At 41.9% G+C, this 25,446-nt stretch overlaps 1 protein-coding gene across 2 annotated transcripts in view; it reads left to right on the forward strand.

The window, feature by feature from the left end:
* LOC135697691 (orexin/Hypocretin receptor type 1-like) overlaps nt 1-25,446 on the forward strand; it is a 346,064-nt gene that overhangs the window by 204,555 nt on the left and 116,063 nt on the right. For both annotated transcript variants that reach the window (XM_065217465.1, XM_065217466.1), the window contains exon 3: nt 3,485-3,632. In XM_065217465.1, coding sequence (XP_065073537.1) covers nt 3,485-3,632 — 148 coding nt within the window. The remainder of the gene's footprint in view (nt 1-3,484; nt 3,633-25,446) is intronic.

The following is a 25,446-nucleotide window of genomic DNA, read 5'->3' on the forward strand; positions in this document are numbered from 1 at the left end:
TGTACATCCCCTAGCAGTGCAGGAACTTCTATGGACATTAGACTGATGCAAAATTTGACTTTTTCGCTCCACAGTGCTTAAATGGTTTCAAATCGGGTCCTGATTATCCTCCAAAAGTTACAACTCATTTGGTTAGAAACAGACTTCGCACAAACCATTTGAAGTTTACATGTAAATAACTATGGGAAATCTCAACTTTTTGTTCATTGCCTTCTAGTCTTTTTCCATATTGAGCTGCGAAACAGTTCGATAGCAATTCTTACAGAAAATTTTCTCAGCTACAACTTTGCTGAAAATCGTTTCTATGTAAAACGAGACAGAAAAAAGTTATTAATTATTTAAGAGATTGGTAAACTTATGACAGGATCAAGCAGCTGCTCTGTAGGCAACACTGTATTTTGCAGTGTGACATAGTAGCCATGATTTTTGTGTCCTATTCAACGCCCCAGAAACACCAATGTTGCCTGCTGATCAGTTGATGGAGCATGATCATAAGACATCAGCGCATTGAACAATTGATAACTTTCGATCCTTGCATTTAATCAAAAAATGGTCTTCAACAAAGTTGTAGCTGGGAAAATTTCCTACAAGTACAGTTGAAATTTTTTGAAGCAAACCGATATGGTGAATTATTAGATAGACATGAACAAAAATCTTGGTTTTACCATAGTAATTCCCATCCATACAAACTTCATGTGCCATCTCAGTTTCTCAACAAATGGGTTTAAATTTTGAGAGGTTAGTCAGGATCAGATTTGGAATCGTTTAAGTATTGTGGAGCGAAAATTTCAAATTTTGCATCACTCTAATGGACATCCTGTGCATTTCCCGTCGATCTCCACACCCAATAATATCTGTGGAAAAACAATACCCTTGGCAATACCGGGATTTGAACCTGCAATTAATCATTTTGTTCGACCATTTTCCACAGAGATGGCGCTGTTCCGCTGGTAGGAAGTGATAAAAATCCCCATATAGAAATTGATAGAAGTGGGAATAATTCGCTTTCGGTGCATATTCAGGTCAAACAAAGTGAACGACAACCTAAAGAAATGAATCAGGGACTTTGTCGTTCAGTTTTCTCCCGGAAATTATTGTTAAACAAGCTACAATTGAATAAAAATGATTTTTCCCCATACAGTTTTACCTGCTTTACTACCAGTTCCCAGAGAGCCAAAAAATTCAATTTTAAGAGAGAAAATTCTATCTCACGACCTGAATCTCTCAACATGCCATGTATTTTGTTGACACTCGATTTGTGATTTCCCTTGCACAGATTACAAAATAGAGTACCTGACACTACAAAACATGTCTGGTACCTCTATCTATGCATTTGCTTTAACATTTGAAGTCCCTCCTTTTTTACATATTCTGCGCAAAAGATACTTTATGCCCCGCCCCATACATAAAATTCGGCGGGAAATTCTGTGAGGTGGGCTATTTTGTGTGCAGAATGTGTAAAAAAGGAGGGACTTCGAATAATAATCTAAATGCATATATAGAGGTACCATACATGTTTTACACTGCAGTGTCCTCTGTGAACAATTATAGGAAAACAGATTGTGAGTAGTTTCCGATAGATGTCACCGCAAACAACAGCTGTGACATCTGATGGAACATGAATGCAGAAGCTTGACAAAATGATCAATTGGATGACATTTGTGGTTTTGGCGAGATGCATGGTGCAAAAAATACTTACAGATTTTTTTTTTCATGAAATTTTTCGAGCCCACAGCAAAAAAATAATTTTAATATTACATAGAAGTGGTGTATTATTACTTGCCAAAGAGGACACAATTATCATTAATACTGTGCATGAGCTAACATTACCCTGGTTTTACTGCATTTGATTATTGTAGTGGCCATAAAAATTACATGAGATTTCCGACATGATTGAAGTGCATCCTGCATGATAAAATTTATGTTTTGCTGTATGTCGATGTGATGCCGTTTTATATTATGTTATTTGTGTCCTGCTTGTCAACGTGTGCCCTAGCGTGCCGAACAGTGTGCCATGCTGTGTTTCAGCACAGAGTGTGTTGCAGTTGACGTCTGCATGCAGCGCGCACAGCACACTTGATTGCCACGTGTAATAAAGGTGGGGCTTATTTTTAAAAATCGTTCGGAGACATGTTTTCCCGTGTGGGAAATTATTATTGGGACTAGTTAAGTAGCATATAAAAAATTAGCCCTTTTTCGTTGACATTTATATAACATACGCTTATATACGTAAACACGTGATTTTGTGACCCTCAAGGGCGAATATTTTGTCCATTTTACGATATCTTCAGTCGTTCTTGAGATATATTGAGCATATGATTTATTTGAAAAACCTCATTGTTCGACATTTTGAACTTAGACCCCTCTAAATTTCAACGACAATAGCTCAATTTGCGATATGTTATATAATTAGTTCCAATAATAATCTTCCACGTGGGAAAAAATGTCCCCGCACGGTATTTAAAAATAAGCCCCACCCTAATGTCACACCTATCAGAGTTGGTGTCAAAGAGAGAGTTGCAGAGCGCTTTGAGAAGCATATTTTGGTAAGACAAAACAATACACTTTATTAGGTAATCTTTTGAAATAAAAAGGGAAAACACGTAGAAAAACACCAGCCATGTTGTTAATAAAGCTATAAAAAAAATCAGCCATGTTAATTTCAAAAATGTAACTAAATGCAGCTTACTTCAAGTAGAAAAGACAGTATTTAGTAGAAAATTCTGCTGTCTAATGGAGGCGGTAATTGTGTGCTGAGGCATATTTTTCGCGTTAGAGCCAATTTATTTCAAGCTTAGACCAAAACAGAAAAAGTTCTATAACTCAGCTATCTTTGAGATTTGACCATATGCGTAGAACATTTTTTCTCACCAAATATGATCTTCCGTCACTTCTTAACATATTTGCACTAAGGCACTGAACACCCTGTATTTTTTTTCTTGATTTGTTTTCCGTCAATCTTGTTTTCCATACTAAGTACCAATGCTACCGATGCCAGGGAGGCAGCTCCCACACCTAGACCCTACCTATCGACCCATCAACTCATGGACCGGGGACCAACGGCTGTCTCAGAAAATCCCGGCGGTGCCGACTGGGATTGAACTCAGGCCTTTACCACTACACCAACGGCGCCGCTAACCCTGTATAATGAATTCATAATTATTATTTTTATCTGATATTAGTGTTTGCTACCCTGACTATGAATGAATAATTTATATTCTCATAGTAAAATATAAACTCCGCAATTATAAATTAAATATTAATGACTTTCGCATAGCTCATAATCAACACAATTAAGAAAAAAAAAGTCACTGGGTATGGGAATGTGTGGGGCACCCATCGAAATGTGACTAAATGTATTTCCATCCCACGGAAAAGGGAATCAACTTCCCACATTCCTTCGATTTTCATGAAAAGCCATAGGCCTCGCTGGAGCATTACAGTAAACCTACAATTTCCAATTTTCCCTTTCTTCTCCTTACAGACGGTCTCGGTGACGGTGTCGGTCCTGACGCTGACGTTCATCTCGATCGATCGATGGTATGCGATTTGCTTCCCCCTGCGGTACAAGCCACGGCCGGAGCGTGCCTGGCGATCCATAGCCGTTATCTGGTTGATTGGCTTCCTATCGGGTGAGTACTGACTGCCAACCTTCTCCCCAAATATGGCTGCATGTATCTTACAGGAGAAAATGGAATGCGAGGAGGATTCCGAAAATATTCGCTGTCAACAAGGCTCTGTCTGAAAAGGAAGCAAAGGAAAGGAAAGGGTGATGGATGGTCATGGTCGGTCTTTTTAAGCATGTGGTTTGACAAGGGCGGCCAGAAAGGATGTCGCCTGGCGATGACAAGACAAGCCTGCCTGGGCAAAGGACACATTGGCATTCTTCGGTGGCACATAGGCATTATTGCTGGAGGCGTGTGTCAAGTTTGCTCATCGTCGAGTGAAAGTAAAATTTCTAACCGGAAAAAGGGGGATTTAATATTTTTGGGTTATCCACACATGTGATAAATTGAAAGGTAACTCGATAAAGTTAACTGGCTGAAACTTTTCAATATCCGGGTCTGGCAGTATAATGTGTATGATTTAAATCCTGGAATCTAGAATTTCCCTAATCCCAATTTGTTTCAAGTTTGTGATTTCCAAATCCATTTTGACGAAACTTTCCAAAAATCGGCCTCATGAGCATTTGACATTAAGGCGTTTGGCGTAATGGGCTTCTATAAACATTAGCGTTTCTGAAACTCAGAAAACATTTTTTAAATTCGACGACATTGGAAAATTTTCCAGATTCGTTTTTTTTTTATTTTTGTTTCAACCCATTGCACTAAAAAAAATACTCTACGGAGCCAAAGGGAATAAAACAATGCTCTGTAATAGCATTGGAAGAGGATTTTTATGTGATCTTCTTATTCTTCCAAGTAAGTAACTTACTGTCTGCTTCTACTTTCTTCCGTGTCCACAACTCCTTTCCAGAGATTGACGAAATGAAAGCTACTGGTAATTAATGGCGCAATTCACTGCAAACACCCGAGCAGGAACGAATATCTCGATACCTTAAATTGGTAAATCATTAAAATACAAAATCATGAAAATGGAATACCGCACAGGTATGCTTTTGGCATTTACTCTTATGTCAGGCTGATTAACATAAAATATTGGTATCAGGAACAGAATTAGGTATTGATAAGTTATTTTCTGCCGTTCGGGCACAGATAAATGTACCCTCATACAAACATACAAAAACCACCAACTCATTAGTGCACTACATCGCTGATCCGGGCGGAAAATCAAGAGCTGTGGTACAAATCGAATTATGTTTTATTCCTTGTGCGAGAATATAGGTACCGTTAAACGCAGTGGCTTTAATTAGATTGACCATTTTTTTAAAGTGTTAGAAGGAGTGCTTATAGTGCTAAGGATTTTGTAATAATCAACCATGTGTGTTAAGTTATAGTTATAGGGGAAAAGGCTCTAATGTTGGCCTATGGATCTAAGATTGGACCCATCGCTAAAAATCTGCTGTTTATCAATTTTATATAGATGAACGCGTCACGCGTCACATGAACGCGGACGGTACTAATGGATATTTTTGGTCGCTATTGAAAATTTAGTCGATTGAGCATGAGTATGAGCATGATTGACCGCCCACGGTTGCAACTCTGTTATTGCCAGATCAGCAGTACTTACACAGAGAATCAATAGACGATGCTTGGGACTAGCAATCATCCTCAATGTGTAAAAAATGGTGATCTCAAACTTGGCAATACCAGCGCCGGCCGCGCCCGAACGCAGGCCAAGAAAGGAATGAGTAGGAATGTGTTGACGTGACACTCGCTTTGATGGAAGCCGAGAAATCCTCTGCACTTCCACGAGGAGTCACTGGGATGTTGGGTAAGAGGGTAGGGTTTGCAGCAAGGTTCGTTTTGGTAAACGATAAGCTGAATTGATGTTTATACGATAGGGAGGGGTTACTGTATAAATAAATAAAAAGGAATGATCTCAGCCAAATAACCAAGTGCGTACAGACCGTAATACCTCCAACAGTGCAAAAACCCGTGGTGGCAGTGTCCTGACCGCTGTTTCAACTCGTTGGAACAATTATATCGATCCGACACCTGTTTCCGATGCTCTAGAGCAGCTGTGGGTTAGAATCACTACGTCAAGTCGACTTATTAGTGTAGGCGTGATATGTTTACCTCCTGACCGCCGCAAAGATGTCATTAGTATGCAGAACCATGAGAACCCTATCGGAGCAATTGTTTCCAATTTGGAATCCACTGCCTTTGCCCGGTGGAGGAAGTCGGACGACGAGTCTTTCCAGATTGAGCCTCAATCGGTTCTATCGGCTACTAGTTCAACGGTTTCGTTTTCAATGGACTAACGCAGATCAATGGTGTATCGAATAGGAACGCTCGCATTCTAGACCTCGTCCTGTCTAACGAAGCTGCAACTCTGGCATGCACCGTTTCGGAAGCCATAGAACCTCTGATCTTTCTTGACGACTTTTAGACGTCCTGATGCACCTCCAAGCGCCAATCGTTTTTGATGATTGTTCCGTAAATAATCGTACAGTGGACTTACGTCGAGCCGACTATGGTGCGATTAGTGCTGCCATTTCCGGCATCGACTGGTGACCATTAGAATTAGCTAGATGTGTTGACGATGCCGTTGAACATTTCAATCAAATGATTTGGGACATAATGGCTGAATTTGTAACTATTGCTCGCTCCGCACCAAATCCTCCGTGATCTTACAGTAACTTGCGTCGACTAAAACGGTATAGGACAAAATCACTACGAAGATACTGCCAAAATCGTTCGTACATTACGAAGCAGGAGTTCAACCGCACAAGTAACGACTGTAGTAAATATATACAGCTATCCCCCGAAGAACGCGTTACCCACTGAGTTGCACACACCGCTTTTTCTCGGCGGGGTTGCAAACAGTCGGTCTGATTTTTTGCATGTGAGTAGCGTCACTAGCGTCACAATCAGAGCGCTTGGTTGAATACCCACCGAGACAAAGCGGTGGGTGCAACTCATTGGGTAACGCGTTCTTCGGGGGAAAGCTGTACAACAGATTCCTATATCGACTATATGTCTTCCGTACGCAATCATCTCTTCGCAGATATCCAAAGCGTTTCTGGTCGTTTGTAAACTCAAAAAAGAACAATGAATCTTCGGCCTCACCAAATCAAGTCACGATTGCTATAAGTGATTCTCCAAGAGATGCATTTGAGCTCCGCCCATTTCACATCAGTGAACAGATCTTCAAAGCTTGAAACACTCGTTTGCTGCCGGCTCAGACGGCATTCCTGCGTCCGTTCTGAAGCTGTGTTCGGAGTCGTTGCTCACTCCTTTGGTGAAGCTCCACGGTTTTTTTTTTCGAAAACACTTGGAAATGTCATCTATAAATTAATTAGGGGTCATGACATAAACATGGGTCCCTCCTCCGGAAGATCTGGAACATCCTTAAAAATGGTCAATCAATGAAACTGATCCTAGAGCTCCGCGGTTTTTTTTTTTCGAAAGCATTAGGAACTGTGATATAAGAAAGAATTTGGGGTCATGACATAAACATGGACCTGTTTGGCCATAATACCGTCCTCCGGAAGATCCAAAACATCCGTAAAAGTGGTCAATTCATGAAACTGATCCTAGAGCTCCGCAGTTTTAGAAAAAACTGTGATGATAGAATGAATTTGGAGTCTTGACAAACATGGACCCTGATAGCTATGAGACTGTCCTCGAAAAGATCAGGAACATCCGTAAAAGTGGTCAATCTACGAAACTGATCCTAGAGCTCCGCAGCTTTTTTTTTTTTTCAAAAGCATTAGGAACTGTGATATAAGAATTTGGAGTCATGGCATAAACATGTACCTGCATGGCCATGGGATTTTTACGGTTGTTCCAGATCGTATGGATGATCTGGAACATCCGTAAAATGGTCAATCCATAAAACTGATCCATGAGTTCCACGGTTTTTTCGAAAACACGTGGAACTGTGATATAAGAAATAATTTGGAGTCGTAACATAAACATGAACCCGAATGACAATGAAACCGTCTTCCGGGAGATCCGTAAAAGTGGTGCATCAATAATACTGATTCTAGAACTTAGCGGTTTTCTCGATAACACTTCAAACTGTGAAGTTTTCTAAAAAATCACTGTTTTTTCACAGTTTCATGTATGAAACACTTCTGAATGTTTATGTCACGACCCCAAATTCATTCTTATAACACAGCTCCTAATATTTTTGAAATAAACTGTGGAACTCTAGAATCAGTTTCATGGATTTACCACTTTTAAGGATGTTCCAGATCTTCCAGAGGACGGTCTCATGCCCATCCAGGTCCATGTTTACGTCCCGACCTAATTTTTTTTTTCTTATATCACAGTTCCAAGATATTTAAAAAAACTGCTAAGCTCTAGAATCAGTTTCATGGATAAACCAATTTTACCGATGCTCCGAATCTTCCGAAGGACGGTTCCATAGCCATCCGGGTCCATGTTTATGTCACGACCCCAAATTCTTTCTTATATTACAGTTCCACGTGTTTTCGAAAAAAAAAACTGCGGAGATCTAGGATCAGTTTCATGGATGGACCACTTTTATGGATGTTTCGGATTTTCCGGAGGATGGTCCTATGGCCATCCAGGTCCAGGTTTATGAAATGATCCCAAATTCTTTCTTATATCCTAATGTTTTTGAAAAAACCGCGGAGCTCTAGGATCAGTTTCGTGGATTGACCAATTTCGAATCGTTCCGTTGTCTCCAGGTTCCATATATAGGAACCATGACTGTATTCTGGCTAAATATGAACATTTGTGCCCATTAATCTTATTTAAGGATCTTAGGCCACTTGCTAAACCCATAAACACTCCTTTAAAAAAAAAACGTGTAACGACTTTTGTCGCTTTTGACTAAAGTAGACGACCCTATTTTTAATCTTTTTACAATCAAAATAATCTACAGACCCTTGGTATTATAGAAGTACCACAGTTTTTGAAGTTCATCAAAAAACGGCTAAGTTATGCTATTGAAAACTTGAAACGTTTTTCGGAGGCATCGTATTCGGATTGTTAATCTGTCACTACAGCATGGATTCTATCCAAAACGGTCAGTTACAACCAATTTGACCTAAACCGTGTTGCTCTGCGTTCGGACCATGGACTCTGGTGGACAAATCAACGCTGTTTGCACTGATCTCAAGGCTGCATTTGACCAAGTAGACCTCAACATTCTTTTGAACAAGCTTGAAAAACTCGGAGTGTCTGGAACCTTCGTCTTACCTTACGAACCATTCGCTTTGCGTTAAGATTGGAGCTTCTCGTTCTGAAGTGTTCACGATCGTTTTCGGCGACAAACAGTTGAGCTCGTTTCTTCGGGACCTTCTGGTCTTAGAGTTACCTCTATGGTTGTACCATAGATTGGCTCAGCTCTGGTACTCTCTTCGGTCCCAAGCTAATTGATGCACCCCTCAACTGACAATTCCGGAGAACTTTGAGATTTGGGCGTAATTGCTTTTGTAAACAAACACGTCAATCGCCGATTGCTTGCGAATAAAAGCTCAATCTCGCAAATAAACTATACCAAATGATAGAGGAGTCATTCCTCTACCTGTTTGTGTTGTTAATTTTAGAGATTAAGCTTCAATTCGCGAGAAATCGGTGATTGACATGTTTGTTTACAAAACAAGTTACGCACTAATCTCGAAGTGCTCCGGAATTATTGTCTAAATGAATAAATGAATTGTCGGCTGATTGCTCGAATTGGCTCGTGTTGTGTATAATTTCGGCGCCGTGGTTCCAAAAACAGAAAGTCGCGTTGACGAAGAGGCCTCTCAGGGGCATATATATTTAGCTGAGCCAGCAGTGTTGGACAGTAAATGTCACCCGTAAGCAGCTTTCCAGCGAACATAGCTTGAGCGACCGTCCGTCTCACCTCTAATGGTTCGATGCCCAGGAGACAGCAACGCTTCTCGTCAAGTTTGTTGGGTCACACCAGTTGAAGAAACGAAGAGCATATCTCACAAACTTGCGTTGAACGGATTCAATTCTAGTGGATCAGCTAGCATGGAAAGGGCACCAAACAACTAAACTTGACTCCAATAAGAATCGCACAAGCAAGCAGTAGAGTGACCTGAGGCATAGCGGGTCACGGAACTCGTCGACAATTTTGAAAATAAAGCCCAATTGTCGATTAGCTCTGGAGATGATGTCATTGTAGTGGATTCTGAAAGTGAGTCTGCAGTCCAAGTTTAGCTTTTTTTTTTTTTTTTTAGTTTAAATGATCTTTATTTTAGTTTAACTTGGACGATTACCATATAAATTTTTTACTAAGTGATTTAATTGCTTTCTTCATCTTTAAGTATGGGCAAAATTCAAAATTTGTTTTACAGAATTAGTCCTAGACTTAGTACACGGTCGACCACCTTGGTGGGATTGGTTTGTTTTGTTTTTAGAATTTGAAGAGAAACTACTTAATACTACTATTTACAGCTTAAAACTAACCTACTCTACTATATACACTTAACCTACTATGTACAAATTGCTTATTAAAGCATGTTCAGAAAGATTGCATTTTTGAATAAATTTAGTTGTCATATCATCAATTTTGGAATCTACTTTGGGAATTTCTGCCTCTTGATGGAGGTCTGCTATTCTTGTGTCGAATGGACGATCTAGGATCATCCTCAACACTCTATTCTGTGCAACCTGGATTTTGTTCCTGTGGGTCTGAGCGCACGATTCCCACACCGGGGCGGCATAGAAGATCGCGGGGGCTATGATCTGTTTGTAAACAGCCAGTTTGTTTTGCCTTGAGAGGCGGGATCTGCGGCAAATGAGCGGATACAAACACCTAACCAAGGCGGAGCACTTAACTAGGGTTTTCTCTATGTGCGAGCGGAACAGGAGCTTCTCATCGAACAACATCCCGAGATAAGTAACATCAGTGGACCACTCGACCCTTGTACCATCCATCATTACGGTACAGGAGGGAGACGGTTTAAGTTTTAATGATTGTCTGTGAAGGAACATGATCGCTTGGGTTTTCGAGGCGTTGATTTTGATTTTCCACGTGGTGGCATAATCAGTAAAGGTGTCAAGGCATCGTTGGAGCTTGTTCGTAATTTCACGAGGCATCCTACCCTTGACGGCTATCGCGGTGTCATCTGCGAACAGAAAGAACACGCAACCGTCTCCTAGAGGAGGGATGTCCGACGTGTAGATGCTGTAAAGCAGTGGTCCCAGCAGACTCCCTTGCGGAACACCTGCTGGGATCGGAAATTGTCCCGAAAGGGAACTATTCAACGACACCCTGAACGACCTTTGCTGGAGATAGTTACAGGTGATTTTCACAAGGTATGGTGGAAAGTTGGAGTTACAAAGCTTGTATATAAGTCCGTCGTGCCAGACATTGTCAAACGCCTTTTCGACGTCTAACAAGGCCATGGCTGTGGACTTGGATACAGCTTTGTTACTTCGGATGTTATTCATCACCCGCACTAGCTGATGATTGGTGGAATGCCCCTTGCGGAACCCGAACTGTTCCGGAAGAAGAATGTCATGTTCCTCCACAAACTTGTTTAGTCGGCTGAGGATCAATTTTTCGAACAGCTTGCTCAGCGCTGAGAGCAGGCTAATCGGTCTGTAGCTTGACGGTAGTGAAGGGTCTTTCCCAGGTTTGCGGATCGGGATGATTTTTGCCACCTTCCAGATGCTTGGAAAGTAGTGCAGCTCCAAGCATCTGTTGAGGATGGCAGCCAGCAGCGAGTGCACCCTCGCGCTGAGATTTTTCAACTCTAGGTTGAATATTCCGTCAAACCCGGGAGCCTTCATGTTCGTACTGTGTTTCAGCGCTGAGCAAATTTGTTCCTCTGTAATCCGTTCTTCTTGAGGGACGGCACAAGGGGAGGCATCTAACGTCTGGACGCACTGCACAACCTGGTTCTCGAGTGGACTTGGGATTGTAGAGCCAAGCAAATGCGACTGGGCAATGTGCTCCCCAATTGCATTGGCCTTCTCTTTGTTGGTGATAAGCCGTTCGTCATTGACTCTAAGTGGTGGAATGGGCTTGGGGTGAGACTTCAACACCTTGGCAACCTTCCAGAATGGTCTGGAACGGTCGTCCAGGTTATGAACGAGCCGCCCGAAACTCTCGTTCCGGATTGAGACCATTCTGGAAGCGATCTGCCGATTCAGATCGACCATTTCGCATTTACACTGCAGATCCCCAGTCCGCTGAAACTGGCGTCTACGAACATTTCTGAGCCGAATCAAGAGTTTGGTGTGGGAATCAATTGCTTGAAACTTACCCCTCACAGGAACTCGTCGAACGCACTCTTCGTCAGCCACGGATATGGCTTGATGGAGACCCTCCAGGGCCCGGTCGATGTCCTCCACTGTGTCGAGCGGTGGGTTGACGTCGATGTGGCGGTCGACCACGCGTCGAAACTGGACCCAGTTGACTCGATGGTAGTCCTTCCGCTGGCACGGTGCAGGGGCCACGTTGTAGCCCAGCTCGGTCAGCACCGGTTGGTGGTCCGAACTCAGGTCGTTGACGGCAACCGGCTTGGCTAATCTGGTGTTTGCCAAGAACAGGTCCAGCGTCGATGGGTTGCCCGTCGGTGATGTGAAGGTTGGTTCGTCCGGAAACCAGACGGAATAGAGACCATGCTGGGAATGGTCGAATAGCAGGCGGCCGTTCTGGTTCTGCTGGTAGTTCCGCCAGGCCTCGTGCCGGGCGTTCAGGTCCCCTCCGATTACGAAGCGGGCATTGGTGCGGGTTATGATGGCAAGGTCGTTCTTGAACTGCTGTGCTGTACCATTGCTAACGGTACATTGCCGGGGGCAGTAGACAACGATGAACCGGACGTTTCCGGTCGATGTTTCCACCTCAACGCCGACGGCCTCGATGATGGAAGTGCGGTAGTGGGGTAGGGTGCAGTACTTGATGCCTTTCTTGATGATGACCGCGACACCGCCCCCCCTGGAGCTGGTGCGATCAAGCCGGACAATGCTGTGGTCGGGCAGCCAGAAGCTGTCACCGGTCTTGAGGTGGGTCTCGGTGAGAAGGCCCACGTCGATGTCGTGCTTGCGGAGGAAGTCTGCAAGCTCAATGTTTTTCGCCCCTACGGAGCGAGCGTTCCAGTTGGCGATCTTTATGGGTTCACGGTCCATAATTAGCGACGAAGGAGATGATAGCTTGGAGCTGTTGTGTTCTTGTTGCGCAGGTGCGCTTGATGATGATGGCCTGGGCCAACAGTGTGACGATCTCATCCGTTGACAGCGGAGAATCGTCTGTAGCTTCACCGGTTGTACCGGCCAATCCCGGAGCAGGGGGATCCGTCGATGGCCCGGAGGCTTGACCGGGTACTGCAGCGGCAGCCAACTGTTGGTTGAGCGGGAGCGGCGGCAACACTGGAATTGGCCGTGATTGGACCGGTGATAACGGAGGAAAGTTCTGCGCGTTGTTTTCTGGAACCTTCTTGCGACCGGGCTGGCTGTTGGACGAGGCCTTCTTCCGGATCTCGGCGTATTCGGCCCGCTTCGGACAGGCCTTACTCGTGGCCTTGTGGGCGGCACCGCAGTTGGCGCATGTGGGAGTGGCTTCCTCGATGCTGTCGCAGTTGTCGATCTTGTGGTTTTTGCCGCATTTGATGCAGCGGCTGGCCATGCGGCAATTCCTGGTGCCGTGCCCGAACAATAGGCAGTTCGAGCACTGAGTGACGCCACGGTGGGTGGGTTTATACCGCTCCCACTTCACTACGATGTGGAACAGTGTGCGTGTCGTCTGGAGATCCTTCACGGTTGTGGAGTTCTTCTCCAGATGGACCAGGTAGAGCTGGTCACGATACTTGATGGCCTTGCTGCGGGTCATCTTGTGGACTTCGACCGGCTTGAGGCCGTTCGCCTTAATCTCGTCCATTAAGGTGGTGGTGTCCATGTCGTGGAGCCCGCGCAGCACCACTTTCAGCGGCTTGGTGGCCTCGATGTCGTGGGAGAAGTACTCCAGCTTCATTCTGTCCAAGAGGGCCTGAACTGCGTTGAAGTGTTTTTCGGCCGGGGCCATCAGTTTGTAGCCTTCCGTGCACCGTTGAATGGTGCAGCGAAGGCCCTGCTTAATGTAGAAATCCAGCTGCTCCCATAGCCCGGGAGGGAAGCCCTTCACATAGAAGGGTGGCAACTTAACTTTTTTCGGCACCGTCTCAGGGTCCGACTGCGGCTGGGCTCCGTTCTGCAGGGCGGAGAACGGATTGTTGCTCAGCAGCTTTTTTGCTGCTGATACGGTGGCGCTGCTGTCTTCAGGTCTGGGTCGTTTAGTTCCGGGAGGCCCCGGCTGCGGGTCCGCAACGCCTGTCGGGATGGGCAATGGGGTTTTCTTCTGCTTCTTCTGGGCTGGCTCGGTGGTCGCGCCGTCTCCTGGGAGAGTCTGTTTTCCCGGTAAACCGGCACTCGCGTTACCGCGCGATTTCTTACCCATGGCTGGGTCAGCGAGAGCGTCACTACACAACGCGGAGCTAATTCGACTTGCGAACGAACGAACGAAACTAGAGAGAATTCAAATCGACTGAACTGCTCAACAGTCTGGCAGCGAATGATGGCTGCAGTCCAAGGTAACGCCGCGATCCTTTATGTGCTGTACACGAGCAAGTCAGCGTCAGCGTTAAACATGATTGGTTTGATTTTTCGGTGATAAGAAATAATGTTACATTTTTCGATGCTTACACTCATCAAATTTCTTGAGCACCAGTCAGCAAATATACCTTACATATTCCGGAGATCCCAACAGTCCGAGAGACTTTTAATAATGTTGTAGATTTTCGTACCGTCTGCATAGAAAACGCGGCATCCTAATGCTATCAGAAAGGCGACGCCGTTTAAAAAGATCGAAAACAGTAGCGGTCTTAGGTTACTGCTTTGCGGAACTCCCGAGTTGTTTGAGAAAACATCCGATTCCGACGCGCCAATCTTAACCCGTACATAACGATTCACCAAGTAAGATCTGAACCAATCCACAGCCGTTGACGAAACGCTAAGTATCTCCTGTACATATGTCTGTCAATGGTATTACGGACAGTCTAAGTAGAAGCGAGGAGCAAACTATGGTGCCAGTCTTTGAAAGGATTTTGACCCACCCTCCCCTCCTGCGTAGACAATCGTCCATTCAAAATTTGAAAATTTTAAAGAACCGCATACGCTCCTCCCTAAGTGGACACGAAGTTTATGAACAGCTCCTTATTACAAGCACGGGACTTTTCTCAATAAAATTAACTGCAAAACCAATTGAAAGCCGAATTTAGGACGTGAAGTATCTTACTACAGAAATCATTGAAAAATAGGGTATGTCCATCAACTACATATAATTTATTTAAAGATTTTAAAAACCCAGTCCCCTTCCCCTCCTATTGATAGATAATCCATACAAGTTATTTTAATAATTTATATGAAACTTTGTCACGCCTGAACCTATTATCGGTTAATTGTTACGTTTGAACCCACTTGTAGTAGGTCATTCTCTCCACATAACACATTCTAATTTAGCCGGCGCCGGTGGTGTTGTGCTAATCGTGACTACTTTTACACCCCAATGGGTCTGGGTTCAATCCCAGCCGAGCTCGGTGGGATTTTTCTGAGGCATAAAAATCTCTGGTCACGTCTTCCTTCGGAAGGGAAGTAAAGCCGTTGGTCCCGGCCCATGTGTGTTTGAATGGGTGCGATATCCTACGCAGGTGTGGAAACTGCCTTCCTGCATATTCGATTGCCTTCAACTGAATTCAGATCTACAAATTCTTAAATCAATTGTTACGGGGAAATGTCACGAAATATTCCATTAAGTTTAAAGATTGTGTGCTCAGTATGCCAGTACTTGTTTTAAAATCTTAAGCAGAAAATTAACTTGAGGTTCTAAAGATATATTTCAAAAAGAATTTAAATAATAGTGATCAAATTCACCCCGTTTTACGGTACCTACATCGTTCATCTCCAAAGCGCGATCAACCGGCATCAGCAAATCCTGTAATTCGAATTGAAAGCAATACAGTGTTGTTTTGTGTCAAGACCGACTTCTCCGTCAAGTTTTTCCACTCAAACACTTCAACACACAGCACGGAATAGAAAAACGAGCACTCTCCTACTAGTGCTACTACACTGTATCGATCAGGTCCTTTTCAGCCAAAGCAGCAGCCAACATCGACAGAAGAACACAGAATAAATCACTCCACCCGGATACCAGCTCCGTTGCGTCATGTCGTGAAGCGCAACAGCATGCAATAGGTCCTATAGCTAGGTAAAGCTATCAATTTCTGCAGTCAGTGATGCTTTCCTGAGTTTTAAAAAAAAAATCCGTGTGGTATTTGCTTTCGGGAAGAGCAACATCAGGGAAAAGTAAACCAACGAAACACGGGACCAGAAATTGGAAAAGTTTTGCCACCATCAAACCATCCTCACCGCATCGGTTCGCTACCGCTCGCTGCTGGCTGGACAGTGATATTGTTCCAGGATGGCACGAAGAGGAAAAACTATGGAGCCTTACACCGGTTTGTCGCTCCGAGGAACAAAACGGATCGCCCTACATCAGAGACACCCGCACCGGTATTGATTGATTCCTCTCATTTTTCGGTTTTGGTCCCGAAAAACTCTGCAATGGCAAAACAAAGATCGGTTTTTGCATAAATTTGCATACATGTGTGTGTATGTGAGTTCAGATGTTCAGGTGTGTGGGTTTGTGGGTTTGGTGTGTGGGATGAATTTGTGACATATTTGCAGCAAACCCGGAAGCCGCAAGGAGGTAAGTTGAACGAACGAAGCTGTTTTGAATTTTGCTTGATACCTGTTCACAAGTGACCAGTGCTTTTAATTTATGCTTTTATAGGGAAAATGACGGCTTCGACACTACTTTACCTATTACCGTAAGGGGGTAAATGATGTCTCAGAGTGTTCAGTTTTTGAAGACCAATGCTCTGGAATACGATGCACCTTCATGTGAAAAATCAGCGCTCAAGGACTTCATTTACTCCCTGATGATAATAGATAAAGAAGTGCCGAAGCCAACGTTCCCCCTATTTGTCGAAGATTATTGAAATGGATATAAAATCAATTCAAAACGACAAAGACTTTGTTCAACTCAATCAATATAAACAAGTAAAGTAGAAAGGAAGCTTAGAGAAGCTTTATTCTTCACCAGGGATATCAGATTTGAAGGCATGTCGTCATTTTAATTTTCGCAGATATTTGGAAGACATTTGAAGACTTCTGGAAGCATATGAACATTGAAATAGTTTTCGAAGCACACAAGTGAAGATTTTTGCAAGGCAAGTGAAGATTATGACTGCACTTTTAAATCAGTTTATTGAAAATGTTAATTATAAACAAGTACGTAGCTTGGCTTGAAAAAAGAGAAGGGCAGAATCTCGAATAAGTTGATCATATTTCAATGGAAGAAATATTTGTTTTGGAAAATAAACCTCAAAATCGGGAAACTGAAAGAAAAATGTTTGCAATTATTAAATTTTATCAAATCAAATTAATCTCACATCCAAGGATGCCAGATTTGAAGACATGAAGAAATTCAACTGTGAAGCTGTTATTTTGCCTGCAGAGCAAATCCACGCCAAATGACCAATAGCGTTTAGTTTGCCCTCTCCAAATTCCATGAAACTTCGCATAATTCTCGATGAACATTTCAAATGGTCCAATCTGCTTTGATCGATTTTCTTCATCGACTTTCTCTTTCGTCAATAACTCAGCTGCAAAACCTTTCCCTGTTGTATTTGACGTTTTGGACGCTAGATAAGAACCTCCTTTATCAAACTATGTGGTAGAATTAACGCGAAATCTGTTTGCATAGCAGTGGTTATGAAAAGAGAAAGTCGATTAAGAGAATCGATCAAAGCAGATAGGACCATTTGAAATGTTCATCGAGAATTGTTCTTTAGGGGATTTCTGAGACAGAATTTTAGAAAACTGGATTGTAAAGGGTGTATTTGATAAAAATGTAAATTTTGAACAGTATGATGAAAAACCGGAAAATTTGAGTAAATCCTATTCAAAGTGCATTGTTGACATCTGTCAAGTTTCATAGTTCTTCATACAGTAGTTCCAGTCATGTCGTTGAAACAAGAAATTGTTCGTGTAAAAAATGGTGTGCACTTACAATCAAAATCCAAAGGTGTCCCATGGATCGCTAAAAAGCTTGGAATTGCAAATACAACTGTGCAGACTTGGGAAAACACCCACCGGCACTGCGAGCCGTGCAAGAATATTGCTCCCCGTTCAAAGCTAACACGCACTCGGTCTCGGTACCTCTTGTCGGCTCGCCACCGATACGAACAAGAAACCTGAACGCTGAGCCGTTTTATTCGGCTTGGTGCCGTGCTATGGTTATTCGGTGCGCTCCGTGCTGCTCCGTGCCAGGGTCCGGTGCCAGACAGAATACCGTGCTTCTTCTTCTTTTTTTTCCATTATCGCAGTCTACCTATGGCTAATTTTTTTTCGTTCCTTTTCTGATTGACCTTTCCGGCGATACTGTACCTCTTTACTCCTATGGGAAAACCCCACAAACAACTGTAATTCTGTGCGTGAAGCATGGCAGGCTGTTCCGTACTCTGTCGCTCAAATGAAAAATCTCAAAGGGGCTGTTCATTGACTACGTATACAGTCTTTTGGGATTATTTACAACCCCTGAAATTTTAAAATTTGTATGGACCGTGGACAATTACAACTGTCAACCCCCCAACTGTCTACGTAGTTTATGAACAGCACCTAAGGAACTATCACTCTGTGAAGAGCCAATTCCGTCAATGCGAATTAATGCAACAGCGATTTTCACCATGTAGCATTAATCCGGCAAATATAATTGCCTTAAAACCATAGTTTTTTCCCCTCAAAGGTCAATTAAAAGTTAATTTTGTTGTTTTATTTTAAACTGGCAAATACAATTTGCTTCACTATAACGTTATTTAGAAAACTTTCTCTAGTTTACGCAGCGCGGCACAATATGTACCAAACATAATCGTAGACGAGAATGATGAGTGGTAAAATTAGCAAAGAAATTCTGAATTAACAATAGAAAAGGGCCCTTCAGCATTTATAAACAAACCATTCTAAAGACCTTTCCTCACAAAGCGAAGACCACACACGCAAACTAACACCAACCAACAACTTGTAGGGGAAACCAAGGTGACTATATATATAGGTGTTCTAATGTGTCAAATTCATGATTCAGCCATGTTGAATTTTTGTATGGGACAGCGACCGAGTTTGTTTACAATTTGCTCTAAAACCGCACTTTTGGGGGAAACTTTCCCTTATCCGATGATTGCGTAGGCGGCCTTTGCTTTGTTAGGAAAGGGCTTTAGAACGATTTGTTTACAAATACTGATGGGCCCTTTTCTATGGTTGATCTAGACATTTTACTTCACTCGAGTTGTTCGCGGATGACAGGTGTTTCGTTATTATGATTTTCTTGTTTCTTTATTACGTAAATAGTGCCCATCGGAGCGAAGAAGTATTTTCACCCGGTTATTCATAATTTTCAACATTTCGAAAATGGCCAACACATCCGTATCCGAACGGACCCTCTTCCTGTCGAGAGAAATGACAGACGCAATTAAGGACGCGTTTTAAGTTTGCTTCGCACCATGGATTCTTATGTAAAGGGAAAACCTGCTTGTCCATTTTTCTAAACTATTTCAGAACAAATTTCTTGAGTTTAATGAAACTTTGAGCTACTTGCTACCACTTCCATTGAAAAACTCAGTTTTGACAAAAAAAAAAGCAACTCGGAACGGGTATAGCGCATCACCAACAACGAACGTTACGAAATCATGAGCGGTTCGTTGGCTCCGTGCCGCACGGTGCCGAGCCGAAGCCCGTAGCACCAACAATCAATACGAAACTAACGATTTTAAATTGGCTCACTACTTGACTAGCCTATTGGTCCCAAGCAAACGATTAACGTACCCCATTCTGGTCGAAATTCTAGCACTACGCAATGTTTGTTTTGATTCGCTATGAAAGTTTGACAGATAAAATGACGGGTTAGTGGATTTTCCTATGTTTCGAGGGGTGAATCGATTAGCTTGGGACCGAAGAGAGTACCAGAGCTGAGCCAAAAAGTTGAGCACGTTATTTCGGGACCTTCTAGTCTTAGAGTTACCTCTATGGTAGCACCGCGTTCGGGTTTCTCTTTTGGTTCGGTGGCGTGCCAACATGTTGCACCGACAACGGGTACTTTATCGAAGAAACCCAGTGCTGTGCATACATGAGTAGCCGCACCGAGCGGTGTTTTTACCAAGTCTTCAACTGTGTCTCGTGTGATAATAACCTTCAAGGAGCGCCTGAGTGCCCGAAGGAAGGAAGGGAGTTGTCGTAAAAGTGGTCCAATGGACAGTAAAATGGCCAGGAAAGTGGTGCAACAGTTCAAGAACCGTCCAAACATGTCAATTCGAGATGTCGCTTAAAAGTCCAAGGTGTCAGTCGGTTTTGTGCAAAAAAACCATGAAGCGTGCTGGGTTACATGTTTACAAGGTGCAAAAAGCCCCAAATCGAAATGAAAAGCAAAACATCACTGCGAAAACCCACGCCCGGAAACTTTACACGAAGCTGCTCACCAAATCGTGTTGCATCGTGATGGATGACGAAACTTACGTCAACTTCCTGGGGGGCAAGAATATTTCGTTGCCAAGTCTAATTTCGATGTTCTGGAGGATTGTCGAAAGAAGAAATTATCGGAATTTGCAAGTTGAAGTTCCTGATCTGGTTGGCGATTTGCGTATGTGGTGAAATAAGCGCTTCCTTAATCACTTCCGGAACAATCAACGGTGCGATTTACACGGAAGAGTGCCTTAAGAAGCGTCTCTTGGCATTGCTAAGGAAACACAAAGGATCAACTCTGTGTTGGCCTGATCTAACATCCTGCCACTACGCTCGAAGCGTGTTGGAGTGGCACCGAGCCAACGGAGTCAATGTTGTGCCAACAGAAATGAACCCACCAAATTCACCGGAACTTCATCCAATTGAAAAATGCTAGGCAATTATGAAGATAGAACTTCGCAAACATCACACAATTATTTAAACAGAGCTGGAGTTGAAGAAAATTTGGGTTAAAACAACAAAAACACTGGGAAATCGGTAGTACAAAATTTAATGGGTAGAGTGTGAAGGAAGCATTCGGGATGGGAGACGAAAGTTAGTAGTTTTTCATTCCCTGAAAATTTCGGAATAATTTTGGCGTGTAAATATGTGTGTGCCATTTTTATCGAATCCACCTTTTATTTCAGAAAAAATAAACACTGATAAAAATCATTGGACATAATGAAATTTTAAAATTGGCTAATTGCACAAACTTTTGAACTTTTTTCGCACCAATAATTTTTACCTTCCAATCAAAGTGTTTTTTGTTTGTGTTACTTCATACGGGATGTTTACGATTACAGACTTGGGAGGAAATGCTATACTAATATCAACTTGAAGCTTAAGTGCAATAATTATTAGTTAGAGAAAGTTCTGAAGAGAATAGATTGATAGTTCCGTTAGAGTACGGAAGTGTGAAAATTGCCCAAGTAACACCTATTCATGGAATGTTGTTTAAACTTCTTTACAACAAAAAGCAGGCATACAAAGGATATATAAACTTTTATAGAACATGTATTGTTATGTATTGCTTGGGTGAACAGAAGTTTAAATTGAGCAGGAGAAAATAACTTATGAATACCAAATTCAGGTATGATAATAGCATAACTGGATATTGTATTTACAAGCCCGACAAAAGAGGTAAAATAGCATAAATAAAAGCTTTAAATGTTCTACGAATAACGAACCAATAATGACGAAGTTATCTCTAACGGATTAATTTGTATGGATAGCTGTCATAACGTCTTTTTACTCAATCCTTTAAATTTGTCGAACCTCTTAACGGAATCCCTTTGTGAAGAGCTTTGAGTGGGTTGGTTTATTTCCTTTAAATTCCGTCATAATTGCTTATCTTTTGACAGATACGCGTATTTCGTCTACTACTTGCAGACTTTATCAGTGCCAAGTACTCAACACCACAGTGGTGTGAGTAGTAGACGAAATACGCGTATCTGTCAAAAGATAAGCAATTATAACGGAATTTAAAGGAAATAAACCAACCCACTCAAAGGTCTTTTTACTAACTATTTTAGCACTGTTCCTTGTTTGCCACGATGATAATAATAGATTTTTAATATTTTTATATAAATTTTAATATAAAAAAAAGTAATTTCGAGTAGCCTACAAAGGTTAAAAAAATAATTTTAATTTGTCTTTTGGGTGGTCCAAAAAATCGTTTTTTGTTTCGTAAGACTACGTCTGTGATTTCTTTACGAGGGTACACTTTGTGAAAACCAAAAATGGAACATGTTACGAAATTATGAAAGATTTTGAACGTTAATAACTCAGTTGCCCCTGGATCAATTTCAATAATTTTATCACCAATCGATCAGAAATATTTCAACGCAATACTTCCGGCTGTAAATTTTCAACAATTTTTTTTTACAATAAACTATTGAAAAGTGGTAAATGTCAAGCATTGTCCAAAAGCGTCGAAATAACTAACAAATCACCAATTACGTACATACATATGCTGCTTAACCGAGCAAAATAAAATAACATACATAAAGCAAATAATGTTAGCATTGCGAAATCATCCAAAAGTTGAAAAGTATTGACACAGTGTGCCCAAAAAGTTTAAATATCCATTATGCAGCAATTCAAAAATTGGATTAGATGTGGTTAAAATACCGCAGAAAATATGTTTAGAATTGTTTTTTTAAACTGTAACTTTTTAAAAAGAATGAGAAGCAAAAAATTGAGCAAATTTGATGGGATGGATTAAACTAATAGTCGATGTAGTCCTTACTATTTGATGCAGTACCAGAATATAAAGATTTTATTAGTTCTACATAATTCTAATATTACCCTGAGGTTTATAAGATTAACAATTTTATTCTTGACGTCATACAACACACAACACCCAATAGACCAGTAGGCAATTTTATTCTGAAGCAAAATTCACCTGGCTGAAGTGGGAATCAAAGCCTAACATCGTGGTACTCACACAAAGTTTACCTAAACTGCGGGTAACTCCACTATTCGCAGGAGTATTACGAATAATTTTATGCCAAAGAATAATTTTATTATATTACTAAAATGAAAGCCTGATAGCGTCACTCTTGAAGTCGCAGGATCTTGCAATGATTATAAATTCCGGAATTTCTATTTTTCCTGGGTCTCAGATCATGCAAAAAAAATTATTCTGAATTACTTGGAACCAGTGCTGAGATTTGTCATTGTCATTGACAGACTTTTGCGCGATATTGACAAAATTGTTTTTCACATAGTCAATGATAGACTTGATCCTCAAAAAAATCTTTGTCAAAATCTCATTCATTTTTTCGTCAATGACAAAGATTCACCTGGTAACAGAAAGGGTAATTTCTTGCATTCTGAGACACATTATTGTTATCCAAGCTGTTCAGGCCGTAGATGCTTGTTCACTTTAATGGCTCCATGTAATTGTTTTCCTCAAGCCATTTAATTTCATTTTAAATTTAGCTAATAAACAAATCAGCACATGTTCGTCACTGACAAAAATGCCACTGACAATTGACATGGTTTGCCTTGACGATGACTGTTAGCTCAAACGAGTGACCAAAGCAGAATTTTGAGTATCACCGTGTATTGTCGAAATTGTGCAGCACTGCTTGGAACTCTTAACAGGATATCTAACCCTTTTTTTAGTTCCATTTGAATGACCCTAGAACTTCATCATACTTATTTTCTGGATTCCCCTAAAATAATCTTGATAATATCCAAACTTTTCCAGTAACATTCTAAGAGTTCATAGCATTACTTCTTGTAATCTCTTATAAATTACTCTCCATTTCCACAATTCCCTCAAACTGGCATAATTTTGTGCACAAATTCTTAAAATACTCTTAATAATTTCCTTGCTGCATTTTTCAGAATGACCGTCACACTCTTCTCAGGCTTATCCGATAATTACCATTGAACTGATTTGTAGATAAGGTCAGAATTATTTTGAAATCCTCTTCATTTACTAAGTACTCAATTACTGTTCCAAAATGTCCTTGAAAGTCTCCCAGAAATTGCGCATAATTCCGTTAATTAAAATTTTATTAAGTGAGTTCAATAAGGAAAATGGCAAAGGAACACGAGATCAGTGACTTTACGGCACGGAATATCGTAAAGGAAGATTGCGGGGCGAAGTCGAGGACACGGAAAAAAAACTCACATGATTACCAACCGCATCCGGGAGCTACAAGTCGAACGATGAAAGAAAATCTTGAACTTCCTTAAGCGAAAAAATCCGGTAATCCTGTTCACCGACGAGAGCATGTTTACCGTCGATCCCGTATCAAATTCCAGAACCGACCGGTATATTAGTTCTCTTCCGGTAAAAGACGTGGCCGACGAGCACAAGAACATGTATCTGACCAAGCATCCTGCTAGCGTTATGGTGTTTGGATTGGTGGCTTCCGATGGCAACAAAATGGACCCGGTGTTCATTCCAGAAGGCGACAAGGTCAACACGGAGGTCTACATCGGGATTTTAAGTAAGTATATTCTTCCGTGGATCAAAGAACAGTACGGTCCGAAGCCAAATGTTGTATTTCAACAATATGGGGCTCCGTGTGACACCTCGAACCGCACTCAGAAGTGGTTGCAGGAACATCTACTCAATATGGCGCGTCAAGAAGGCCAAGGCCTGTTCTAAACGCCACCCGAGTACAGCACGCCTCAGACAAACATTGACCCGTACCTGGAGAGAAATGGATCCAAACTACATTATTAGAACCTGCCTTGCATTCCGGAAGCGTGTTGAGGCCATAATTGCAGTAAGTGGAAACTCGATCGATGATTACCATAGTTTAAAACTCTGAGAAACATCCCCTCTTTGAATAAATAAAAAAAACTCGAAAACGAAATTTTTGCGATTTTTTTTAAATTTTGACATTGCTTAATGGTGCAAATATTATCACGCATACGGTAGCTTGAAGTTCTTCTTTGATTTCCCAAGGAATTCGCCTCACACTTCAGTGTGAACTATTTTCAGAATTACCTTAAAATTCCAATAATGTCCAACGTTAACGGCTTTTAATAATTTAAGTAGCAAATTCGGATTTTTTTTTGTTTATTACCAATTACAGTCTTATGTTTAAAACAACATGTTTAAAAAATCAGGGAAAATCTGGAACATAAAGGGTGATACGGTCAAAATTTGGTCAAGGGAAAACGCGTGTAAATCGGTGAAATCGTTTATTTAAAAAATCAAATAAAATTTCTTTTTCAAGTTCAATTAGTATAAAATTCAGGAAAAATATTCAGTTAGGCTTCCGCTTTTCCAAATCCGAATTGCCGGGCCTTACGCTTGACCCCTGCCATCAGATTTTGTACAGCTGCTTGTAGCTTGTAGCTTGTAGTCGGCTTTGACGTAGGTTTCGTCGTCCATTACCACGCAGTCAAACTTCGTCAGCATCGTCGTGTACAGCCTCCGAGATCGCGCTTTGGCCGTCGTATTTTGTTTATCATCGCGATTTGGAGTCACTACCTTCTTGTAAGTCGATAGTCCGGCTCGTTTTTTGGCTCGATGCACGGTTGTAGACGATACACCCAGCTTATTTGCGGCATCTCGGAGAGAGAGGTTAGGGTTTCGCTTGAAACTACCGGCAACTCTCTTTGTCGTCTCAGCGGCTTCCGGTTTTCGATTTCCCCCCGATCCAGACTTCCTGGCTGTCGACAAACGTTCCCCAAACACTTTAATTACATTTGTAACGGTTGATTTGGCAACTTTTAGCGATTTTGCCAACTTTGCGTGCGAGTAGCTCGGATTTTCGCGATGCGCGAGCAAAATTTTGATACGCTGCTCTTCTTGCTTGGACGGCATTTTGACAAC

Source organism: Ochlerotatus camptorhynchus, unplaced genomic scaffold, assembly GCF_037179485.1.
Source record: "Ochlerotatus camptorhynchus isolate MF236.1 unplaced genomic scaffold, CSIRO-AGI_Acam_v1.1 ptg000077l, whole genome shotgun sequence".
In the NCBI taxonomy this organism is placed as follows: Eukaryota; Metazoa; Arthropoda; class Insecta; order Diptera; family Culicidae; genus Ochlerotatus; species Ochlerotatus camptorhynchus.